Below are 18,013 nucleotides of genomic sequence, written 5' to 3' on the forward strand. Positions count from 1 at the left end.
ACTTTGGATTTCCTGCCCGACGTGTTATTAACTAGCCTGTGGAATAACCGCAGGTACCAGCCCTGGAAATTAGGGGCTGTATACATGCTGCATCTTTAACCAACTGGAAAACACGAGGTCGGGCTCTGGGCGCTACGCTTGTGCAAAATCCTGAGTGCAGAGCTGATCTTCTTCCAGGCGCTGTTTATAAGTGTGTAGGCCTATCATCCGTGGGACAGATGTAAAGCTCTGGGTAGCCCTGCACTAACATGATCAACTTTTCCGTATTTATCAGGCTGAATATTTACAGGAGAAGAGAAAGATATCTGTCGGCTGTGATTGGTTTGTAATGTGACTCCTGTCTGACTGCTGAGCGTGGCCACTTCCTGTGTTTGTCCTTTCAAATTAAATTCCCACATGGTCCAGTCATACAGGTTTTGGTTTGTTTTGACAAGGCACGCTTCTTTTTTTATTCTGTGACTAAGCAACCAATGAAATCTTGCTGACTAATGACCTTCCTGGTCGACTAATATTTGGTCGCCTGTTAGGGGGCAGCCCTTGCAAAAAGAGAAATTGGTGGATTGCACTTGTCAGAAAGCGAGCCATTGTATTTTACTAGAATTAAATATATTTTGTTTTTATAATATATAAAAGTCCTTAGAGATTTTTATTGAACATCTCCATGACAACCGGTGCCGTCAGCTGTGTCTCTACAGGTTACAATGTCAAAGTAGTTGTCTTATTTTAACTTAAGTGTTAATGCAGATAAAAACACATTGTTTATTTTTTATGTTATGGCAAAGAAAATCTCATTTCACAGATGTGTAGCCAATTAAATTTGATCTGCTTTGAGTTTCTAAAACAGCACATACATGGTGTAGCTTTTCTTAATATAGGAGCCAGTCTGTCAGTCTTTTATAAATGATATTTAAGGATGTTATATTACACTGTAAAAATGCTAAAGTTAGCACTTCTCCATCCAAAACTACCGAAGCCACAGCGATGAGCTTCAGTTCAGGTCTGCAGCCCAGAGAGTGTATCACTGATCGCCAGGTAACATAAAAACTCACCTAATATTATTTTTGTGCCGACGTGGCTCCGGGAAGCTTTGACACCGTGTTTGTGCAGCGCTGCCGAGGAAGGCCATTAAAATATAGTTTACAGTTTAAACAGTGTAAATACTCCTAGACATTTGAAAATGTGTCCCATGGGTTTTTGTTGAACTTTGAGCCAGCGTCAATGAAAGAAACTTATTCTTCTCCTTCCTGCTGCATGTCAGGCATTAAAGCCCTTTCAAGTCGGCACTGCCGCCTGACGCCTCCTTCATTTAAATGCTCCTCTCCATACATTCAGCCTGAAAATGAATAATTCAGCTCAACTACAAAAAAAATCCATGTTCATTATTTCAAGTAATTAGTGCAGCACTAATGTCTGCCGCCGATCGCACTGTCTTCTTGAACTCTTTGCATAAAGGTACCTGTATGTTCTGTAGGAGTCGTTGTTTACCTGCAACAATGTCAACAACACAGATTCTGCTAGATTTACTTTCTGGGGGAATCAAGTTATTCTGATTCAAGGAGGCAGTATTGTCACAAGGTTTTCCGACAGTCTGCCACTTCCGAGCGTGGAGTTGAAACGGAAAGGTAGATATAGACAGTACTGTGGGCGCCGCCACAAAAAAGCACCGTTGGATCCCTTTTTTGTTTTTCCCCAGGCCAGTTGGTTTTAATAAAGACCGACTGCATACTAAATCTACCTCTGCTGGTGGCAACTGCGCTTTCTGCGTTCCTCCAGTTTGCTTTTAATCAGCAAATTTGTGAATGCACAAGCAGATAGTCGATCATTAATGGTCTAACAACAATAATGTGACCAAGTGATTGATTGTGAACAGAAATCTCTCTCGTCGTAACATTCTTTGTGGGTTTTTTTCCTCCCCCATCATCTTTTTTTTCACTCCTCTAACTCGCTTTCTCCTCTATCTCACTCTTGTGCCTTCGCTCTTTCTCTCCTGCATCTTCTTATTCTCTCTCTCTCTCTCTCTGCGCTCCTGGAGCGGGGGATGCCAGGGGGACAGAGTGCAGATAGGACCTGTCTCCATAGCAACAGCTTCTGCAAGCTGCTGACACCCTACTGGGGGGGCTGAGGGGAGGAGAGGTTGTGATGGGGAGGAATAGTACAGGGGTTGGGGCACAGGAAAGGTGTGTGTGTGTCCGTGTGTGTGTGTGCCAGTGCTAGGAAAAAAAAAAGTGAGGGGGGTCACGAAGAGGAGAAAAGATGGAGAGAAAAGTGCAGAAGAAGAGATGAGAGGGAGGGAGGGAGGATGGAGGAGGAGAGAAAGAGGCAGCCGACCCGGCTTCTTCCCCAGGGACTCAGTGGCCTGCTCATGTTCACTAGTAGAATTAGCATAAAGATGGGGGGAGGTGTGTGTGTGCGTGTGTGTATGTGTGTGTGTGTGTGTCAGTGTGTGATTTTTCCGTTTTTATGTGTGTTGGTTTCAGATAGTCAGGAGAAGAAGGGCAGCGAGTGTATTTGTGTACACGCGTGTAATTGGTAATACGCGTAGTTGTCCAAGCATACAGTGTATGTCACATGGATGTAGTGTGTTCGTTAGGTGTGCCTGCTGGTGGAACGGTAGATATGTGTGTATGTGTGTGTGTGTGTGTGTGTGTGTGTGTATTTGTGAGAGCGACTCCCTCCCCTGGGTCTTAAACCCCCTCCCTGTTCTGGTCCTGTAGCCTGTGGTTCTCCCCTGTCTGCCTCTCTGTACTGAAGGGCTGCACTTTATGAGCCTGTGATGCAACTCTTTGTGTGTGTGTGTGCGTGTGTGTGTTTGTGTGTGTGTGTGTGTGTGTGTGTGTGTGCGCGTGTTCATGTGCTTGCGTGCATGTGTGTGTTTGTTCCGGCGTGCTTATGTAAGCACTCTGAACACGCGTCTCCATCTATGTGTGTTGACAAGAATACAGTTATATCATATTTAACTCCCGGGCTGAATCATTCACCCCCTCTCCTCTATCCTAGATCCTAGTTTTATTTTTTCCATATTGTTTGACTGACGTGAGGCAAAGAGTGGAGGCAGCTGAGTTGTTGTTAGATGTGGTAATATGACTGGTTAAACAGTTACTCTCATCAGGTTTAAGTGTTGCTCTGCTCTTAAACAGCTTTTGGTCTCCAGATGTCCTGGGAGTCTCTGATCTGAGTCCTTTAATATACTGGTATCTGCAAACACAGAGTCTGATCTGATAATTATTTCTGCCAGAATGTTTAACAAATGTATCTGAAGCATTGAAATGAGAGTCCAGATACTAAAGGTCGCAATTTAAAACTGTAAAGTTGATCAACTTAAATTGTTGCTCAAAGCAGTTGTTCCCAACTGGTGGCACTCGGGTCAATTCTTAATGGACGGCAAGCAATTCTGAAATGTGTTAAGTTTGTAAAAAACACACTTTTGTAGTGTAGTGAATTTTTAGCACAGAGCTTTTATTTTGAAGTGCTGTTTCCTGTTGTAGAGTGAGTGGCTAACAGACAGCTACTTGTGAGAGACATTAAACTAGCTTCAGGACATGGCCAAATGCAAGTATGATGCTGACTATAATTAAACTGTGTGGACCTTGAACTAATGACTAAAGCTGGATTTATATTTGTGTGTCAGCCTTATGGAGAGCCGACGCCATTGTGAGCATTTATGCTTGTGCGATGGTGTGTCTGTGTCACTCTGCAGTTACACCTCCAAGCCACTAGTCAGCGGCAAGGTTTCTGTGAAGTGCTGTAAAGTTTAGTCGATTCAAAACACACATTAAACATGGTTTAAAAGAGACAAGCACACAAATCAGCTTCACTATAACTGGCAGCATTCACAGACAAGAATTTCAATATGTCATTCCCATGACCAAGGAATCACTATCTGTGAACGTGACTTTCTCTCTCTCTCTCTCTCTCAAAGCCAGAAACCAGAAAAGTAAGTCTCAAACTTGTGATGTCATCAAGAATAACGTCTGGTGCTGCTCCATTAACAATGAATGGGAACCTGATTTTGTGAATGTTTTCTTTGTTATATCCACATGAGCTTTATTTTGTTGTAGTGTTCTCATTCCTGAAGCAGATAACGTACCCACGTACTCAGAACAATCCCCTGTGGTGCTCTCAGTGTCGTCTAGATCATCCTCCACCCTTTACTGACTATGGAGCAGCTCCAGACTTTATACCGTATGACATCACACATTTGAGTTTTAGCACTCTAGTTTTAGGATTTAGGAGAGAGATGTTCATGTACGCTGATATTTTTGGACTGTCTAAGACCATAGGACCATAAGTTCCCCTTTAACCCTTTGAAAGCTGAACAGATTGGCTTGATTTTTTTTTTTTTTAAAGAAGCATTGGAAGAAGGCTATGAGAAACTTAAGAAATTACCTGAAAATTAGCATTATGACAAGTAACTTCAGTAACTAAGAAATTATCCAAAAATAGTTAAAAAAACAAAAATAAAAAAGGAAATTACCTGAAAACAAGAAAAAAATGAATTTAAAAAAACTAAAGCCAAACAGAAAAGTTACCTGACAAAATGCAAAAAAGTAAACCAAATAATGTCTATAATTATTTGCTATCACATAATTTTAAATATAAAATTAGAAGTTGACATTTTCCTAGTTTTTTGATAATTTTCTAATAATGCTAATTGCCTTTTCAATGTTTTCAATAAAAATAAAACTAATTTCTTGAGGTTTCCATGGTATAAATGCTTGTGAAAGGCTTTAAATCACAGCACAAGAAAATGGATGTCGGTCGAGAAGACGCATCACTCTCCTGGATTAGTGTAAACTACTAAAACACTGTGGGTTGTGGTGTGGTGTCAGCTTTATTTTAGCAGATATTGATCTATTAAAACATTAAAAAGCATTACTGCCCCTTAAAAGCCAAGAACCCTACAAACTCAACTTATTTGCTGATGACTTTGTGCTTTATTTTTAAGTTGTGCAACACCTTTGATCATTGAATTTGAGTAATGTTAATTTTATATTTTAGTATGTAAAATAAATGTGTAAAAAAGTAATCATGCCAGTTTTTAAAAATGTTTAGATATATTTTATTGAGAGAAATGTAATCAACAAATGCAGAGAGGAAGTCTCGCAAGTACTCGTTATATTAAATTGTACGATATTTATTGTTATTTTATTTACAGAATACCTTGACAACATACCATAAAAAAAAATTTTTTTTAAAGTGGGGGAAAAATATACAGCAGTAGAAAAAAGGTATATTATAAGTAATTTTAGAAACATAAATAAACACTCCATCGTAAAACTCACCTATATAAAATAAACCATAATTAAAAGACCATAAACATATTTTTTGATATGGTAAGAACATTTTTATGCGTAAGACAAGACACAAAGATAACGCAATAGTGGGGAAACACCATTAATTGTTAGGTTATATACTACACCACCACCTACAGCCTCCTAAATGACCATAGAGTTGAATGTACATCTCTGATACTGAAGAAAAAATTACTAACTTCATAAATGTATGATATGTTTGTTTTATTTGCATTTGATGTCCTCAGCTGTACCTAATAAACTGGCCACTTCACTGTATGTGGTGTTTCCGGATCATCCACAGCATTCAGTTACGAATTTCGGTATTGCCACAGTCCACACACGGTGTCACCGTTACATTGATTTGCATACAGGAGAACTATATAGGCGTTCTGTGGAAACACAAGATCTGAGAGATTTTACATCCCAAATAATTAGACTGCAGAACTGTTTTTATATGGTGAACCATAACTAATACTAAATATAATTATTTGAATCATTGCATACCTTATGTTTGCATGAAGCAAGAGCTCAGACTGGTCAGTCAAACACATCTCTATACAGCTTTGTGTCGCTGACACTTCCTGAGTGTTTCTCCTAGAGACTCTTCAGAGCACATAAATAAGATTTGGGTGGAATTTGTCCTTGAAAACTTTTCTCTTCGTTTCTCTCCCAGTTCACAGGCAGAGCCTCTCCTCTCCTCTCAGAGAGGAGAAGAGATGAGGCAACAGTTTAAAGGTTTTCATAGAAGACACTTTTATGAATTAACTATTAAACCTAAGGGGGGGGGGGGGGGGCAGGAGTGTGCTGTGATTGCAGGTGCACACACTGCCCCCTTTAGTAATTTGGTGGCCAGTGCATCATGTACATAAATATCACTGTGGAGCAGTTAGAGACACACACACACACACACACACACACACACACACACACACACACACACACACACACACACACTGATCCTCACACACCAAACACCACATTTACTCGCTGTGTTTGTTTGTGTGTTTCAGAGTGCAGCGGCAGCGCCCAGCCCTGTGATGGGCAACATGCCCCCGAATGACGCCATGCCAGGTGGTCCCATGCCCCCAGGCTTCTTCCAGGTATGACTGACCCCCTCTGTCACTGTCCTGTTTAGTCCTCCATCTCCTCCAACAACACACATCTCTGTCTTTTTACCCTTCATCCACATGACTCCTAAAAACAAATCAGAGAAAGTTGAGGCAGTATTTGCATGTTCTTTTAATTTAACCTCCAGCACCAGGAGAAAATACAGTTGTTGTTTTTTTTAATCAGTCATGTTTTAAAAGTGTTTGAAAGAAGAATAATTTGCCCACCTACAGATAACCAATTAACTCTAACAAAAACACAAAAATCACCCAAATTTGAGTTTTTCCTATAAAAACAGCAGCTCTGTCTTTGAAAAGCTCAGGCAAAAAATGTCAGATTAAGCCTGACTGATATCAGCAGGTCGATATTATTTACCGATATAGGTTATTAAAAATAAAATGGTTTTGGCGTATATGTTTGCACGCTTAGTAGAAACTGTGTGGGGATCTGACTTTTTAGTCTTGATACCAATAACTGGGCTTTGGTCCAAATCAGGGACTAATTTTGCTATACAGTTATATAGTTGCCTAGAGTTGGTTCGTGTTCTCACGGCAGCATTTAAAAGCGGACCAGATCAAATGCCTTGTGTGAGAAAGAAGAGTACACTTGCAAGATAAATGCAACACTTTCTACGCAGGTTGATTTTAGCGCTGCTCATCGTGGACTATATTGCTGTCATTGTTCATTTTAGTCAAACCATACAGTTTGAAAACGAGGCGCGGCTCCAACTAGAAAACAATATTTTGATGTATTGGATGTGCTGAATGTGCATATTAAGGCAGTACAGGAGGAGGTGCACATTAATAATCCTCCAGGACTGTAACATGCTCATGTTTAACCCAAACAATGTGTCATGTGACTGCAGTTGGTTCAGATCCAGGTCGGAACACGTTCTCACCACAAATGAACCACACCAGAGTTCGTTTGTAACCAGACCGAGACCACCTCTTCAAGAAGGTCTTGGTCTGGTTGTTTTGGTGCACACCCGAATGTGATTGCTGTGTTCACACCTGCCCAAATGAACCGCACATAGGGGGCAAACAAACTTGAGTTTGATTGAACTGAACCAAACAAGGCAGGTGTGAAAGCACCCCTACATGCAGCAACAACTCAAACTTCAAATGTCACTGAAATCCAATCCAGCTATTTGAGTCACTATTGGCCTGATATCTGCTGATATTACACGCATCCCTAAAACTGCAATAAAACTTTGTTTCAGGCTTTGTGACAATATATTTTTTAGCTAATTTACTGGATTATTAAATGGTTTATTTAACTTAAAAAAGATCAAGAGTTCTCGAAAACAGTATCTAAATAAATGTAAAATCACCAAATTTGATACTTGGTTTTCACAGGACCTCGACATGATGTCATATGGTTGTTATAACTGTTAATGCCTGATGAAAAAGTTTATCGTTCAACCATTAAAACGTTTTATACATTTAATCTTTATCTCAAAATATTTTTCATACATATATGTAAAACAAAAATATCAGCTGATTTATTAACGGATCTTGATCATTCTCAAGTAGCAATATCAGCCTCAAAAATCCAGTATCAGTTGGAGTCCTTTTCTCTTAAATCAGTAACAGCGTTTGATCAGATGACACCACATTTCCAACCCCCCCCCCCATTTCCTCGATATTCACACCCAGTCAGACCCTCTGATGCTCGCACCGTTCATTCATCTGTGGCTCGCTCTCGCCGGGCCACTGTTGTCCAACCAACCGGTGATTCAACCATCCCGCATTCATCCTCTCTTCCACTCCTCCCATCTCCGTCTCTGTCTCTGACCTGTCTCGGCTCTGTGAAGGGAAAGGTTTTAGTGTGGGAGATGGCTGTCTGAAGAGCGAAGAGAATGAAACACACAGATACATATACAAACACATACAGGCACAAACAAACACACACACACACACACACACACATCCTCCGTGAGGCAGCGGTGTGATGGACAGCACTGGCATTTGGCAGGAGGCACGATAAGGTGGTGGAGAAGAGTCGGAGAGGAAAAGCGAGTGACACGATAGAGAGAGAGAGGGAGGGATGGAGGGAGATGAAGAGGGGTGAGGAGGAGAAGAGAGGGAAATGTGAAAGATCAGTGCCACCAGGACTGTGGCCCAGTGTTTGTTTCTGTGGCTACCTACCACTCCATTGTTTGCTCGCTGAGAACGAGGCAATGTGCTGAGAGGATGGCGGTGGTGGCGGTGAGGGGGGATTAGCGAGAGTACGACTGTGAATAAGCAAGGGGAAGGGTGGGGGGAGAGAGGGTGAGGAGAGACGCATGGAAGTGCTATTTATAACATTGGTGGGGGAGTGAGATTGGGCGAGGGTTTGTGTGTGTGTGTGTGTGAGTGTGTGTGTGTGTGTTCAAGGGACCTTATTGTAACGGAAAGCTTTGGTTGTTTGCTGCAAATATGGCTCATAGTGAGGGCCGGGTATCATGAGATCTTTTCAATTCCAGTCCTGTTACGATGCTCAGTTTGTGACCTACTCAATACCTTCTTCTCTCGAGTCCTCTACTTTTAGAGTCATAAACATGTTGTCATGCAAAGCTCTGTTTTTTCTGCATGCTCAGATGTTAAATGTTGCCGAAACACAAGAGGCTTTGCAAGAACTTTGAATAAAACGCTCAGAAACTGGCTGAATTTTGATTTGATTTGTTTCCCAGAGCCCAAAGAGATGTCTTCACATGTCTCATTCTGTCCGACCAACAGTTCAAAAAGAAGAGATGAAGGCACTGACCGTGATAAGAGCGGAAAAGAGACTGTTGCATAATGAGCTATTTATTAGGGGTCGTTAACCTCTTGTCTCGGGGTGAAATGTCAGCAATAACCCAGCAGTGTGTCCGTGAAGCTCGGGGGTTTGCTCTCCTTGATTCATTGTCATTCTGAAGTCGCCTCACAATAAGCAGGAGGAAGAAAAAAACAACTTTAACTTGTTTTTGTCAGTATCATGTTTGTGGTTTGAAGTTGCCACTAGTGCCTGTCCTGCTGCTTCCTGTCCTGTTGCACTCAGCCTTTGGCAACACTGCCCCCATGTGGTGGAGAGGAGAACTGCACGTGGTACTCTGTCCCATGGATCATCTTCCTCATCGTAGCCGCACATGTTAGAGCAGTCCAGCAAAATTAGTTATGCTTAATGCTGATTTCTGTTGGCTTGTTTTGGACTCAGAGGCAAATTAAAGCTGTTTTCCTGTTGAGCTTTCGCTTTTAATTCTGTTTTTTGTTGCAGGGAAACTTAGGTAATTTTCAACCTGGACCCTGTTTTACCATGTTTTTGTGTCTAAGTGATTAATGGGAACAACAGTTATTGAGAGAATGCTGCAGCTGCCAATTTACATCCAGGGCTGTCACAATAACAACTTTTTGTGGATGATAATATTGTCCCAGAAATAATTGCAATAAAAGATATCATTGTCATTTTAAGACCATTTATTCCTCTGATATAATGAGAATACAGTAGCATAATCAAAGAACTCTTAAGAATATTCAGACATTGGAATTGGAATGTGAAAAACTTTTTAAAATATCCAAAATAAATTAAACATAAATAAATTAAAACTATACAAAACAACTCTCAGGCTCCGTTCACAAAAATTGCACTTTAAGTCCGGGTAAAGCAAAAATAAATATGTGTAATGAGTTTGTCACACCACAGAAAAATGAGTGTATTTGAATGATTACAGAAGTAGTATATACAATTATGTTTTAGAATCATTGAAAAACAGGTCGTATTCTCTGATCTGAGACACAGGGGGTGTGTCCACTGAATGCACTGAATCCACGCCCACTTACGGGAAGGCTGCAACCTCTTTTAAATGTAGCCCTACAATGGATGCTCCATATAACAGCTTTATTGGACTTGTTAAGCCATTAGGGATGCACGATAATAATCGGCAAGTCATTGGTATTGGCCAATATTAGCTTTAAAATGAGCTATCAGAATCAGCCAACATGCTTTTTCTTATTTTGCACAATGAATAAATATTGCATACATTTAAAAGTATTGTATTTCATTTCTCCATGTGCTGGTGGGCCATCATGATAAGAGTATGCATGCATAATATGATGTTAACTCCACTACAGAAGAGACTTGATGATCACTAACATTAGGTGGGGAAAAAGTGGATATATCAATGTCGGTTATCGGTCTAATAAGTTGTTACATATCGGCAAAATCGTGCATCCCTAACAGCCAAACATGTTTGAGCCATCAGAGACAGAATCATATTCACAGCCTGAAAATCCGCCTAGCTCTTCTCAGTCTGTAGCAGGATGGTAATTTATTTATTTTATTTATTTTCACACCACAACAAAGTTCAATGGCTCTAGTTCTTATATAGTGTAGGGGTGGGGCTTATGCTAAGGGTTGCTCCATTGTGTTATCAAGCTGGCTTGATAAAAAATCCTGGACACATAAATGGTGAAAAACAGGTTAACAGTTTAACTCCACAATTCAGCATTATATAGTCTTTTCACATGTTTTCAATAAGTGTTTTTTAACATGTGTAATGTGGTTAGATGTAAATCTCAGTCTTTACTTTATCCTGTCTTTGAATAAATTTTAAACATTTGGCACAGAGGTAGAGAGAGTAATTCCTTAAAAGGCAATACATTACCAAACCCTGCTGGTGTTTTTTTGGCATCATGGTAGCTGAAATGTTGGTGAGATTTCTATGTGAACTAGTCTCTATATACAGACTCTACATTCAGTGAATGTAGAGTCTGTAGGCAAACCCCGGAGATCTTGCCTCCGGAAGAAGAGCGGAAGAGCCCTGGTTTCCGGTTGTAGGCTGTTTGTAGTCCGCGTGATATTGACCAATCACGTTTGAGCCAGCTGCAGTTGTTGCCAGGTTAAACGTTCCGTGCGGTGAACTAACGAGGCGGAACATAATTGGCGTCACTGCAAACTCTGAATCCATCGCAGTGTTTCAGCATATTTACTTATATATATATAAGCGGAAGTCAGAAACGGAAATTCGCCTCCTCCTCCCAAATCAAGCCAGAAGTCAGACGCCGAATACAGCCGATGGGTTCCGAGAATGTATGTGAACAAACACACATGTTAACACAAGTGCAATATTGTATGCAGACATGATATCAATATTTTTTGCTGACTTCTTGGGGTGGGAATCACCAGAGGATCCATGATACAAATCATGATACTTAGTCATGAAACGTTATTATTGTGATTTTAAACATGTTGTGATATGCTGAGTATTGCGATAAAATATATTGCAATTTATTGCCTTTTTTCAAATGTAAATCATGTCCCCAAAGGAAAACTCTGTCAACATCTGTTTTATCTAATAAGATAAATGTTTCAGTCTGTTCATCTCATTTTTTTTCAGTAAAATGTATCTAGTGGCCTGAAAAAGCAACTTATTATATTATTCTAGTGGGCTACCTAAAGTTTAATTTGTGTTTGTGATATTAATAATTTATATAATATAAAAAAAACAATACGTGGCGCTGTGTTATGATACGATATTGCTCCGCAAAAATATCGCGATACTATGCTGTATCCATTTTTTCTCCTATCCCTAGTGACTTCAGTGAGTTGGTAATGTAATGACTGTGACAGGCCGATTTATGTGGTTATTTTTTATGTTTTTGCCACTGATGGGCGCAGGTTGTTATTATAATCTCTGACAACATTATAGTAAATACCCCTACAGAGGAATGAAATGTTTTCTTTACCTTTTGCTTGTTCTGAAATCTCACAAGAGGTGACTGATTGCAGAAAGATGAGGAGCCACCACGTTAGTAAGAGTTGCAGAAACGAGTGCAGTGTGGAGCAGTGTGTTGTGATGTTTTGACGCCATGGCTGATTAGTAAGATGATTTTGACACAGCGGAAAAAAGTCTGCAAGATGTCAGACCGAGACTTCTCTGTAAACGAGACTTGGTTACACAAACTAACTAACACAATGTGCCGAATGGAAAGTAAAGAACAATGTTGAACTTCTGTAGGGATCCTTTCCATATTGTTGTCAGACACTTACAACAACAATCTGAGCCTGTCAGTGGCAAAAACAAGCACTTTCAGTAGACGTAAAGTGAAGGTGCCAAATGCCCTGAGTGTATTACATCGCAGTCTGTTTCGCAGTTGCTGGTTGCAGCAGTGTCTCTCAATACTGGAACAGTTTGAAAAATTGTTGTCCCCATTAGTCACTTAGACACAAAAACATGGGACAGCAGGGTCCAGGTTGTAAAATACTGAAGTTTTCCCTTAAGGAGAACATTATCTAACTGCAGATTATAAAGAGCTTTATCCATCTTCTTGCTCCTCCTCTTCCTCCTCAACCTAAAGACTCCCCGCTGAGTCCCCCTCCTCTCGTCCTCCTCTTTCTTCTGGTTTTGATCGGGTAATTCCTCCAGGTGTAAAGCCCACTTTCGGGCCCTCCCCTCTCTGATATCGCTCTTCTTTCTTAAAGGGACCACCCGGCTCTCAGCAGTCCCCCCACGCACAGCCCCCCCCACACAACCCCAGCAACCCCATGATGGGACCCCATGGCCAGGTAAGACGCAAACTCTTTCTCTCAAACACCCCTCTCTCTTTCATTCCCTCTAAATCCCGCCCCCCACCCCCCCTCACCCACACACGAGCTCTTTTTCTTTCCATTCACTACTCGCACACCCCTTCCTCCTCTCCTGCCCTCGAGCCCCGTCAGCTCTAGTTCTGTTCTGGCTAACTCCTCGTAGATGTCAGCTCCTGCGGTCCCTCTCAGCTCCTCAATGAAAGCCGAGCATCCAGAGGCAGCAGGGCCCGCTCCTCTTCAAGGCCCAGAATCGGCTGTCCCCGTGTGGGATGAATAATTCACTCCTTGCCCCAACCCCGGAGCAGCTTGTGGGGGGTTGCACAGTTATCTGCTCCTCCACTCTGAACACACACGCATGCACAAACGCACACAGCATACTCCTCTCTGCTCTGCTTACTTGTTCTTGCACCTTATTAATAAAACAGAGGACAGGCACTATGGACACGTCACATATATGGGTGCATATATGTACTCCGACTTCACACACACACAGATAGAGTTTTGAGTTACTCAAGCTTCCAGCTAGATGAGAGCGAGTTCAAGATATTCAGCCATAATAAACTCAGTGTGTGATTCAACACTTATCCAGAACAGTAGCTACAGACGTACCACTGTGGAGGTAAAGCTAGCCTTTGCCCATTAACCGCGGCAGCCCGGCTCTTCATTCTTGTGGTTTCTGGTTTCCGTCTTGTGTGCGAGAGAGTGTGGACATGCTTCCTCTAAGGCTTTTGGACGGTGTTGTTGGCCCGAGGTGTCTCTAACTACGCATGCAGACCACAGGCCGAATCAGCTTACACCACAGTGAGAGCAGGCAGGGTGTGCAGGGAGCTGTGTGAGCGCACACACACACAATCCACGCTGTGTGTGTGTAAGCAGGCATTGTTAAAAATCATAAAACACTGACTCACTTGTGTATTTTTTTTATGTTTCTAGGCGGGTGTGTTGATGATCTTTCAGTGTCATCCTCCATTCTCCAACAACACTGTGTCCATCTGTGTCCTCAGTGCTAACCTTGTTTGAGTGCTCTCGGATTGATCAATAATGAAAATGTCGTTTTCTCTGTGTCCCTCTTTCCCCCACATTCCCACCCTCAACCCCACTTTTCTTTTTCCTCTTTCCTCTATTTCTCTTCGCAGCCTTTCATGTCACCACGGTATCCAGGTGGACCGCGTCCCGCACTCCGAATGCCAAATCAGGTACTGGAGCTGTTTAGTTTGTTTGTTCTTTGTTTTGTTTTGTTTTTCATTTCTTACTCACTTTTCAGTTTTGTTTGTTTGTTTGTTTTTTACTTAATTTTTTGTTGAATTTTTTAAATTTATCTTTGTGTTGCTTAGTCACTTTTTTGTTGATTTATTTATTGCACTTCTTGCTCAGTTTTATTTACTTTTTACTCATGTTTTATTATGTTTGTTTTATTTTGATTTTGCATTTTATACTCATTTTTTGTTGATTTTTTTGCAGTTTATTCTTTTTTGTTTTTTTTTGTTTTTGCCCTTGTTCAGTTTTTTTGTTGAGTTTTTTTTTTGCATTTCTCACTCATGTATGTTTTTGTTTTGATTTTGCATTTTATGCTAATTTTTTATTTATTTTTTTGCATTGCTTACTCACTTTTTGTACATTTGTTTATTTATTTATTTGTTGCATTGCTTACCAATTTTTTTGTCTATATTTTACGTGCATTTATTACTAATTTTTTTTTGTTTGGTTTTGCTCTTCCTAGTGACATTTTATTATTTTTATTATTATTCCTAACCTCAACCAGGAAATCTCTCTCTGGCCAAAAGCCCTGTAGGCAGACTTCTAACAAAGCATTCACAGTCACCATCCTTATCAGCTTAGCTGCCCATTGCAGGAGTAGAGAGTGACCTCTGGTGGCACATGTTGTGCACTACATCACTTCAATACAGCATCTCTGTATCAGTTTAATAGAAAGGGGAGCGTCTCTATTTTTGATGGTGTTAAAAATTATACATCAGAATTTCTAAATATCCTGGTATACCGTGATACTGCCCAAACCTAAGCCAGTATATCTGTGTTGCAAAGCATGAAAGTGAGTCAGTATTTTAATCAGTTTCCATGTCTGGTCTTTCCTCAGCCTCCGGGGGGAATCCCTGGATCTCAGCCTCTCCTGCCAAACAGTTTGGACCCGACAAGACCGCAAGGTAAGGTTCAGATGGCTCTTATAGTCTAGACTCTTATCGTATAGTCTTAAGTTCAGACGGGGGAGCTCCTCAAATAATGAAATATGTTGTATAGTAGATGGTGTATGTGATGATTGATGATGCCACAATTATTTCCGTTGTTGATTAATCTGTCAAACTCAGCATTTACTTTTTTAGTCCATAAGATGTCAAAAAATAACGGGATATCAGCAGGTGTTGAGAATTGATTTCAGTTTCCTCCGAGATGGACAGTACTGACAATAATGTTATTTAAATATCACTATATTAATGCAGCTTTCAAAAAATCTAGGTGTTATCATTAGCACTTTTTACACAGCCTGTTTAGGGCAGGGATATCGTGCTGTTATGCCGCCTCACTGCTCTGTATATAACATATGAGCGTAGAATGGGGGGGTGAATGGCCTCGTCTTTAATCCACCATGGATCATGGGCAGCATGAGTGTGACTTTTTGATGTTGTGTTATGCATGCAACCCACCGCAGGAGATTTAAAAAGTAGCTGTGAGCAGTTAGGGGCTAACTCCAAAAAGAACAGGAGCCATAAATGTCCGCAAATTGGGAAAACAATGAGGTGAGGGAGTTCCTTTCCCTCCGAGCAGAGGAAGAGATCAGCTGCCATGTAAAAAGGGTGGTAAATGATTTTTATTGACACGTTGACACGCCATTGTTATTGTTCAGAAAAAGCTGCGCACATGTATGTACCCTGTTGTATTACATGTGATGTGCGTCATGCCTCTTTTGATTGGGGTATTGCAGAATGCAGTCTATAATCACACACTGGAGCGACGTGATGATGCTGTTGTTTGGTTCTGTGTAAAAATGCAAAGGAGGCTTAAAGAAGGGACGGTCTATAGTGCTATCTCTGTGTTAAAATAGCTGTTAGTTTTTAATGCTTTGGTCAGTTTGACAGTGAAAGTGGTATTAGGGGAATACTTCACCCACATAATGATCATTTATATTAATTACTTACCCCTCCTTACGTTGGATTCTTGAAGAAAAGTTTGTTTCCCTTGGATGCCTCCACAGTGAACACAGAATCCAAAAAGGGAGAAAATTCTTTATGAATTTAAGTAGAAGGGGGCCGCGATTAACAACAGCAAAACTAATTCTAATAAAACTAAACTAAACTAATTCAACACGTCCATTTCTCACCCATCTCCTGCAGTATAATCCAAGTTCAGTCATATGCTCTGTAGTTCCCAAACACACTCATTTTTGCTAAATCACTGCTATTTAAAACACTTTCACAGAAACAGTCTCACACAAGCTGGAGTGGTGCCTCAGCAATTACATGGAATGCACAGGCAGAGTTCAGATGGACGCACTTGCCCAGGCACGTCACTCTGACGACAGTGTTGAGCTGAAACACTTTTGTTTTTGTTTTACCCACATTTGTCTGTGGGGTGACCTCCAGCTCACCTGGCAGAGCATGCGCCCCACATCAGCCGAGTCCTTTGCAGCAGCCGGGGTTCACATTCAACCCATGGCCCTTTGCTGTGCTCTCTCCCTCCTGTCCTGTCACTACTCAGCTGTGCTATAATAAAGGGAGAACTCGCTAAAAAGAATAATCCTAAAAAAAAAAAAATTGTCAGTGAGTGCTGTTGTTAGGGTTGTTTTGATCATTGCCACCACTATGTATCAGTTGGGAATGGAGCTGTGCGTGCTGCTAAAAAACAAATTAAAAATAAGAATATTAAGAGATGAAGAAAAACTGCAAATCCTCACATTGGAGAAAAATTTGGCATTTTTCAACACATTTCTAATACCGGATATTTGATTATTACAAAGTTTTGATTCATTCTCACAGTTGATAAATCAGTTCATGAACAGGTTGTTTCAGGACTGAACATCATCCAACAGATTTATGATTTTTTTTTTTTTAGCACAAATTCGGTTCCTTTTCTTGTGTGGATTGAACACTTGTGGGTGTGTCTGGCTCGGTGAGGGGTCAGTGGTGATTTTATCTGCAGATTACAGCTTCAGGGGCCAGCGGGATATAACTAATGGGATTAGGATGAAGCATTGTCTGCGGCATGTCTTAATTCCTGACTTTAAGAGAGGAGCCATATGTGGATTTACACCATGTGTCATGTGTAGTGTGTCGCAGTCAGTGTGCAACTCTAGTGTAGTGTTAATTTTTTTTTTTATAATGTAGTCCTGTGTCAAATGTCGTTGGTTACTTAGTTTTTATCATGTTTAGTTGACCTCATCCTGTTATTTTTTTTTAGTTGTTTGTTTAGTTTTAGTTGACCAAAAGTCTAGGCACTTCAATCTTATCTCAGACGGATAATACAAAGAAAACCGTGACTATTTTAGTCTAGTTTTAGTCAATGAAAACTGTCGACATTTTAGACATCAGATTATACTGAACATTCTGATTTAGTCTAATCAAAACCAATAATCGTGTCATTTTAGTTGTTTTTATGTAAGATTTTATCTCATCAAATTCAAATGAAACACTAGTTGGATGATTGAGAATGCAGCTCTGCAGAAAGTGTTTGTGTCAGTGGTCTGATGTCAACAATTTAAGGACATAAGACACAATTTAAGGAAGTTAAAACAGACACATAAATATTACATGTTAAGAATTAGGACAAAAAATTCAAATAATTAAGATTAACAACCAAATAATAAGAATTATTAAGACATTAAAACCATTAAAAAAGTAAGAACTTAAAGTTAAACAGTGTAATAATGAAGACCAACAGTTGGCCAATAAAAAATGAGACACATTAGATAAGATCAATAAAAGAAGTGATAATAAAATAAAGATAAGTAGTGTAGTGTTGGAGCACAGTGAGTAAGTAAATTATTCTGAGTCCTCCTGTCTGTGCTTATTGTTGCTGCCAGTATCGTCCTGATACGGCGTGCACAGCAGCACAGGAAA

General features: G+C 40.4%; 1 protein-coding gene across 2 annotated transcripts in view; it reads left to right on the plus strand.

The window, feature by feature from the left end:
- Positions 1 to 18,013, plus strand: part of zgc:110158 (uncharacterized protein LOC553590 homolog) — a 64,618-nt gene that overhangs the window by 35,673 nt on the left and 10,932 nt on the right. For both annotated transcript variants that reach the window (XM_050061640.1, XM_050061639.1), the window contains exons 5-8: positions 6,305 to 6,394; positions 12,840 to 12,923; positions 14,081 to 14,140; positions 15,040 to 15,106. In XM_050061640.1, coding sequence (XP_049917597.1) covers positions 6,305 to 6,394; positions 12,840 to 12,923; positions 14,081 to 14,140; positions 15,040 to 15,106 — 301 coding nt within the window. The remainder of the gene's footprint in view (positions 1 to 6,304; positions 6,395 to 12,839; positions 12,924 to 14,080; positions 14,141 to 15,039; positions 15,107 to 18,013) is intronic.

Source organism: Epinephelus moara, chromosome 14, assembly GCF_006386435.1.
Source record: "Epinephelus moara isolate mb chromosome 14, YSFRI_EMoa_1.0, whole genome shotgun sequence".
NCBI lineage: Eukaryota > Metazoa > Chordata > Actinopteri > Perciformes > Serranidae > Epinephelus > Epinephelus moara.